The sequence below is a fragment of the Nicotiana attenuata genome, unplaced genomic scaffold, assembly GCF_001879085.1.
Source record: "Nicotiana attenuata strain UT unplaced genomic scaffold, NIATTr2, whole genome shotgun sequence".
Taxonomy (NCBI): Eukaryota; Viridiplantae; Streptophyta; class Magnoliopsida; order Solanales; family Solanaceae; genus Nicotiana; species Nicotiana attenuata.
In genome coordinates, this window is record NW_017670447.1 from 650,572 (window position 1) to 658,631 (window position 8,060).

The 8,060-nt window shown below is 35.0% G+C and overlaps 1 protein-coding gene across 2 annotated transcripts in view; it reads right to left on the bottom strand.

The window, feature by feature from the left end:
- The window catches only part of LOC109239536 (nucleolar complex protein 2 homolog), a 14,842-nt gene extending 8,033 nt beyond the window's left edge, over positions 1–6,809 (bottom strand). Inside the window, exons 1-6 of one of the 2 annotated variants that reach the window (XM_019406119.1) lie at positions 6,702–6,809; positions 6,500–6,616; positions 4,144–4,201; positions 2,848–2,956; positions 2,654–2,705; positions 2,425–2,519 (exon numbers count right to left, since the gene is read on the bottom strand). In XM_019406119.1, the coding sequence (XP_019261664.1) occupies positions 2,425–2,519; positions 2,654–2,705; positions 2,848–2,956; positions 4,144–4,201; positions 6,500–6,608 (423 nt within the window). In that variant the 5' untranslated portion in view covers positions 6,609–6,616; positions 6,702–6,809. Of the gene's footprint in view, positions 1–2,424; positions 2,520–2,653; positions 2,706–2,847; positions 2,957–4,143; positions 4,202–6,499; positions 6,621–6,701 lie in introns of both variants that reach the window. The other variant, XM_019406118.1, reaches the window with a different exon arrangement.
- Positions 6,810–8,060: the final 1,251 nt, after the last annotated feature.

Sequence of the window (8,060 nt, forward strand, 5' to 3'; positions counted from 1 at the left end):
GGGGGGGGAAGAAGAAGTCCACAAATACTTGTATATCTAAATTGGCTTCTCATTCGCCTGTCCAGTAACTCAATTTTTTGGTAGCTTCCTATGATTTTTTTTTTTGATGAAGATGGAAGCTTCCTATGATTTTAACTGTTTTAAGTTTTAAAAAGTCATACTACCACGTCAAACGGTTCAGTTTAGACCTTTATTTTTCAATCGGCATTGGACCCTTATTTTTAAACCATCTTCTTCTGGAATCATCTATGTTAGATGGATCCCTCATTTTTTTTTTTACCAGGTTGAATGGATGTGATATCAGTGTCAGTAATTCACATCAATTCTTCAAATACACAAATATTAACGGAACACTGCTTGTAGCCATACTATTCTTACACACTCACTAGTATATGACACAATACTGTAGCCCATAACATGAATAGGGAACTGTAGAACCCCACAGGACTAAATTTTCAATTAATTGAAGCTCAGTGTACTATTAACATCCTTTCATATGCTATTCCAACATAAATCTACATTTAAAAAGTAAATCAAGACTACATATGAACCTATAACAAGATCTTAAGGTTGACATAACATTATCGAATGCATATTCGAAAGAATAAACCAGTTCAAAACAGATGATGCAGGCATAACAGCTATTTACACATAATCCGAATGAACTATGAAGTCTAAACTGTCTATATTTGAGGCAAACTTGTTTTAGATGTGTTAACTAGATGAGCTGCCTATCAAAGAAAACATGTGCTAACTAGATGTCAGATTGGCTGTGGTTGCTTTGAATAGCGGCCACCACAGTCAAATCCCAAACATATGACGCCCATCAAAGAAAAGGTAAGTTAACTAGATGTCAGATTGGTGAAAGCCCCTGTAGTTTACTTCTGTGTTTAGTCTCTTTGAATAGTTACCATCACAGTCAAATTCCAGCATGACGGAGAAGAGAAAATGTCTCCTATTCCTCCATCCTGAAGGCGTTGATCTACTGTGCTTTTTCATCCATCCAAAAAAAAATGATGTGTTTCACTAAATGGAAAACTTTCCTTCTTCAATAGCCCAAGCTAACATAACTTAATATGGACAAAATCATTTCAATATTGATGTAACATATTTTAAAGGAAAAATACATCGACAGACCCTTAAAGTTGTCCACACTTTTCACTTAGATTCTCAATCTTAAGTCCGTTCCATTTGTACACTCGAACCACATCTCAAATGTGTCATTTAGACACAAAAGGCTGACATGGCAAGGCAAGTGTTTCTCACATTTTTCAAGCGCGTGAAATGGCCCAAAAAACAAACTCCTCACTTTCTAAATGCTATCTACTCTCTCTGTCCCCTCCCTCCCCAACCCCACCCACCCCGACCAATCTCTATCTTCGAAAAACACAAAGCTCTGGCGATGAACACTGATGATATTTTTCCAGAACTCTAAACAAATGCTTTCTCTCTCTTTTAAGAATGCTAGCTCTTTTGAGCTAGTTTTGATCAAAATCTAACGATTTTAAACCAAATTTTATGGAAGCTACTCATGATTTTAGGCATTTTTGCTCTAATTTTCGACTTATCATTAACATCGCTTCTCAAAAAATTTATTTTATTTTTAATTTAGAACTGGGTTTTCACCAATGTAAATGGGAATAATTCCCGCAACTTTCTCTCAGATTTTTGTAATTGGGTTCAATTGCCACTTGAAATCTGTAAGTGTATTTGGAATTACATTTATCACATACGTAAAGAAATCGCAGATCATCAAGGAAGATTAATAAAGAGTATTCCAATATATATGTTTAGATTATTAATTTGTTACATGAAATCTAACTAATTAACTTCATTGTCTGCTTCCACACTTGACAGATCTAGGGAGGAAAACAGTGGCGGCAGAGAGTTTCTTAAAGGAGACGAAATAGGGAGGAGGGGTTGCCAGGAAGAAGACAGAAGGAGGGGGGTTCGTCAGGGAAGATGACCGGGCACGGGCGGGGGTGGGGGGTTGCATTCTTATTTTTGTTTTAACATTTTTCTTTTTTTTTCAAAAGTTTTTTTAAAATTTATATAAGTTAAATCCACGTGTCCGCATCTTATTTGTCACTCTGGTATGTGAATTACACGCATCTCTTGTGGTTGGCTGCCAATCAAGTTTGTGTCTAAATGACACATTAGAGATGTGGTTAGAGTGTTCAAATGGAGCGGACTTAAAATGAAGTGTCTAGGTGAAAAGTGTGAACAACTTTAAGGGGCTACCGATATATTTTGCCTATTTTAAACTAACTACTTAACTCTTTATACATCCCAGAAAATTCTATAAAGCACTTATCTAACTACAATATCTTAGAACTATCTTCTGTAAATCTGCAAGCTAGTCAAAGGAAGGTTCAGTTTTTGAAATCTTGAAAGACAGAAGATTTGATCAGCAAAGCCACCTACCTTCCTCTTCAGTCTTTCCAGCTTTTTCTTTTGTACAGCAAGATCTTCCTGAATTTTTATGTTCTGTGCCATCAATTCACTGGTACATCTGTCACCTGCACATTCATTATTGAATCAGAGGATTTCAGCTGTTGACAAGAGAAAAACTAGAAACAAATAAATAACGGAAGGGATGTTAGAATAAGGAACAGAACACCCATGCAAATCCCATTTAAGTCAGATGATGCACCTTCTAAGAATTTTCCAGGCTCACTACCTGTTTCGTCTTCCCGGCTTATATCCTGAAATATGATCAAAAAAGTTTTGATAAAGCAAAAGTTGACATTGAAGTAAAGATACAACAACAACAACAACAAACCCAGCGTAATCCCATAGGTGCGGAACATTGAAGTAAAGATGAATCTGATAATTGAAAATTGAGACCTCTGAAAGGTATCCATCACTGTCTGAAGAATCTGCAACCACATCACTCTCATTTTCCACAAACGGTGCATCAAGAGGCGAGTCATCAAAAGCTTCAACTTCAGTGTTTCTGAGAAATCTTATGACTAGTCAATAAATAATGATTTATCGCGAGTCGTCAATGCTTGCATGATTTACCTTACAAGATAGTGACACCAAGAACACAGATTACAGAAAAGGAGTAACATAAGGGACAAACAGGCCTTCTTGATGATATCAAGCGGTCAAAATGCTGAAAAATTTCAAGTACTGAAGGAAGGCAAAGCCACAAGTTAAAACATAAGTTGGGAGAAATTTAGCCTTTCTAATTCCATATTATTAGAGATAGTTTGATGTAAGATACGTTGCCTAACGTGTTTCCTAAAACAGCATCTTTTCCTTGCAAGTCTTGGATAATCGTTTCTCCTTAGAGAGAGAGAGAGAGAGAGAGAGAGAGAGAGAGAGAGAGAGAGAGAGAGAGAGAGAGAGCACCAATAACAAAGAAGTGCCAGAACATTTTTTGAATCAAAATGTTGATAGGGAAAGCAATTAAGGAAAGAGAAAGTGAAGAGTTCTTCCTTAGAGAAACACTGAGCATAGTTTCATGCTTGATGATCCTTTTATTACAAATGACATTTAGCTTCTTGAGGAAATGAATTGCGAACTAACTCGGAGAAAGGGGCAACCTCAGCATAGCTTTTTCAGAATATTACACACTGTCCATGAGAATAAGAACTTTTAAGTTGTGCAAATTGTCAATATCTAAGTGGATTTACTAGTTGTTGACTATTACTTAGCTTAGCCACACTGCCACAGTAGTGAAATGATCGGTCTATATAAACATGACGTAGTCAATTGCAAAGAGAGAGGTCTAACGAAATCACTCTAAGACAGTAAGAGTTTTCTGTTTTATGACATTAGGCTATATCACCTAAAGATTTTAATATCTAAAGTCAATGTGAGTAATCTAGAAAGATAGATTTACAGCATCCGGTGCTACTTTATTTGTGGCATACGACCTTTCCCAAGCTGCAGATTTTTCCCATATCTCAGCTCTTTTTACTATATGCCATTGCAGAAAAACAATCCCCTCTCTGTTTCACCCTAGATTGGGAAACCAAGTCCAACATTACTACAAATAGCAACAATTTTCAACTTAGAGTAAATGAAGCCACAAGTTGAAGATGAAATACAGGTAGAAGGTCAAAATATCCAGCCTTAAAAGCAACGGCTTGTATCCAACCTTAAAATATGAAGCAAATTCACCTTTTTATTTACCTTCCATTAGAGTCGTGTATTAACTTTGCTTTGTCTTCAACGATACTCTTCCCATTTTCTACAATAAGTAACGAACTCAATGTCATGAAGATATTCACATGACTGTCCAATATCAATAAAAGTAACAATAAAATAGTGGCAAGATGTCCAGGGATGTCAGAACAGAGAGACAAACTTGAGGGGTTTGGAGCCAAGCTTTTGACATAAGTACATAAAAGCAAATAAGTTACAGGCACTGGCAAAAGAAACTGCCGGTCTTGCCATTTGCTAATCTTTTCTGTTTCTTCTCGCGAACACATGAGCTCACTAAAAAAGACCTAGAGATTCCAAGTCGGATAATGCACCTGTACACTCACTACTCAGTATAAGCAAAATATAACTTTCAAGGAGTACTTGCGTGAACATGTAAAATTTCTCTACATGGAATATCAGCTGTTATAGCTCTTCTTTAAGAAACTCTTCCAATTAAGTAAGAGCAATCCAGAAAAATAAGATGTAGGAAGGCCATAAATTTACAAAGATTATGAGAGTAAACCTTGATAGCAGAGGTAGTGATAACTGATAAGTTTAACATATTACAAAGAAACATAAATTTAAGGGATCGTTGACTATGAAAAAGCAATCAAAAATTAAAACAAGAGAAGTTGACCCAAAGAAAGATATGCTGAATTAGAAACACTTTGTAAGTGCAGATGAGGATGAAACACCCTTGAGATCAAAAATCTTTTCCTTCATACATAGAGATCGTAATATATAACGCGAGTGATGACAAAAGTTACTAGGAAGGCCATTTTATCAGTAGTAAACTGTTCCACCTTCCTGGGATAGAAGAGTTAGCGATAAAGTTTAACATTACAAAGAAACATAAATCTACGTGATTGTTAACCATCAAGAATTTGATCTATATGATTGACAATTAAGTATATCTATTGTTTTAGGTATTAGCTTTACAAAAAGAAATTCTTATCAGGAAAGAATTTGCATTAAACCACTATTTTATATTGCATAAGTGGGTACTTCAGTACCTGGTTCCATTATCCCCCAAACTTAACCTCAGAGCACCACCTAGAATTTATTATGTCTCTGGAAAGATGCCTTTTCTTTTCCCAAGTACTGCAAGTTTGCTAAGCAAAGCATGCAATCCAAGGACAGGAGAACCAAATTTCTTTTATGCTGTCAAACTTTACAGTGGAACCCCCTCGAGTGTACCCATGCACTTAACTATATGTGTCTCAAAGTCAAATCCAAAAGCAGAATAGCAAATGTGTTCTTCAGAGCTGTCCAAGGGCTGTCATATCTGAGCATGATGCTTCGCTACTCAAAATCGCTAATTTCTACTCCTCTGCTACAGACAAATTAATCATCTGTGCGGACAATTATTCTCAAATTTCCTGATGAAGTCATCAGCATTATCAGTCTATTTCCTGGTATCATACTATTTCTTGGTAATTACCGTTCGACAGTTCGTTTAATTCAATCTATTTAAATTATATTCCTTTGAAATACACAACTAGTGGACATAGTGCCTAATCTATCCATGATTAGTTGTGTCCAAGTGGAAACCATTCTCAATCAAGAACTAGAAAAAGAAAATAATCAAAGGCTCTCAATATTTTAGTGTCAAAACAAGCTCTGAAACAGTCAACTAAATTGCTAAATCAAAATATTGCTACTTCATTTGCCCTAATGAAATACTTAAAGCATTTCAACAAAGTTTAGCTGTCTTCCAAGCACTCATACTCATCTAACGAATTTGGCCTTAAATAGAGCAAGTAACCAACATTTTCTTTGATCATGTAAATAGAGCAAGTAACTAACACTAATATTCCATGACACTAGCTCATCTTCAATGAAGCTCCAGTTCCAGTTTCTACATCCGATTAAGCTCGTACTTCCTCCGCAACATGCACTAGCAACAGAATTCTAACCCAATAACCAAAAGAAATGTAACAACCCCATCATTCTTCTTCTCATTATTTTCCAATTATTCTCATATCTAGCAAATACAAATATTGTGGCCCTCAGTCTAAGTTCAATCGGCAAAGGTTTAGGCGCCATGAGAACTAAGCGGGCCAAGCCCATTATCCCCGAGTCTAGTAGGCTGCAGTTGGTTCTACGAGTTGGCCACAGACAGATTTCTTGGTCACCAGAAAAAAATACAAATGTAGAGACAAAATACATAACATACCAAGTGAACCCAATTTACGCCTATAAAACAAAAGGCTGTTAGCCTATTACACATATTGTTTGTTGCCCTGTAACATTTCCTTTCACATAAAAACGTACATTCTAATAAAATACCAGCAAATATCAATTACTGAATTTGTATTTTTAGAAGAGAGAAAAAGATATGTACTGGAAGAATATCTCTTTTTGAACAAAGCTTTCTTCTTTCGACGATCTTTAAGCACTGACTGAAGATTCTTCTTTGCAAACTTCCTCGCTTTCTTCCCTAGCTTCCCCATCTAGTTAACTATCTGGAAAAAAAATCACAAAAGCATTCGAATAACACCAGAATTGCGCGGGCGCACACACACACACACAGAATAAGAAACTACCTGAATATAGAGTTGAAGTTTCGGAGTGGTGGTGTATTTGTTCAGCTTGTCGCCTCTTCCCCTGCTTTCTACTTTGCTGTTTTGTTTTTTGATAAATAGGAGGTGAATTTCAAGGGTTTAAGGGCGAATCAGATTGGAGGGTTTTAGGCTTTTAGCATAGACTTTGCATGATCCGAACCGTTACGAATTTTCCGGGTCGGGTGACTAATAATTTTTTTCTTTTTTCTTTTTCAGTTTACACTTACTTGATTTGTTTTTTTAGTTGTATTAATTTTTCTCTGGTAGGAGATCAGAACATAGTTGAGATTTAGTAGGCATTTGGACATAAAAATTGTAATTTAAAAAAAAAAAAGGTTTTTGGAGTTAAATTAAAAAATAATATTTAAAGTTTGAAATTTTATTTGGACATGCATTTCACTTGAAAAAATGTTGTAGTATTGTGAGTGGGGAAAAATATTGAAAATTTTGAAAAAGTGGTCAAAATCACTTTTTGGTTTTGGAAAAGCTGATTTTCGAAAAATTTCAAAAAAAAATTGCAAAATTTCATGGGCAAACATACTTTTGGAAAAAAATCGGAAAAAGAAAGAAAAAAAAATCTATGGACAAAAGGGTAATACTTCTTTTATTATGTGTTTTCATCTTTTTCCTTTGGGATTTACTACTTTAATCCTGATATAGAAAATTGTCTAATTGCAATTCAATATGGATGTAACTAATTATGTGGATTGATTATACTGATGATCACTTTAAAAGACAAAAGTGGAAAAGGAAAATACTCAACCTAAAATATGCTTTTTCCAAAAATGCCAGAAGTATAATTTTTCAATTTGTATTCCAAAACCAAACGGTATAGTTTGTTAAGTTGATTTGAGTGATAAAAATACTTGAATAAGTTCAATGGTTACGATAAAAAGAGAAGACAGAAATATTATATAGAAAAACTTGTGAATCTGAAATAGTTAGCCACCAAATAACTTTATTTGATATATTAGGCGGATTTTTCTAAAATAAAATATATTAAAGATGACTTTGAATTTAGTGTTAGTAGACTGTATTTGTAAAATAATTCTGGAAATATAAATGAATATAAACAGAAATGAACATAAACAGAAATGACATAAAACCAATTCGAGCCCACTGAATTCACAGTGTTTCCTTAAGGAATTTAATCCCCTCCTAGTACCCAAGGTTATGGATTATTTCCTCCCAGGATAGAACGAATTACACACTGGTGTAGTGGTACTTCAAACCCCAGTGTTTTAGCGAATACAAAGTTCGGTAGCAAATCACACTTACTTTTTACTTTGTTTGATGCTAAAAGTATGCAGAAGAAGGAGAGAAAACTCAGAAAATCGTAGT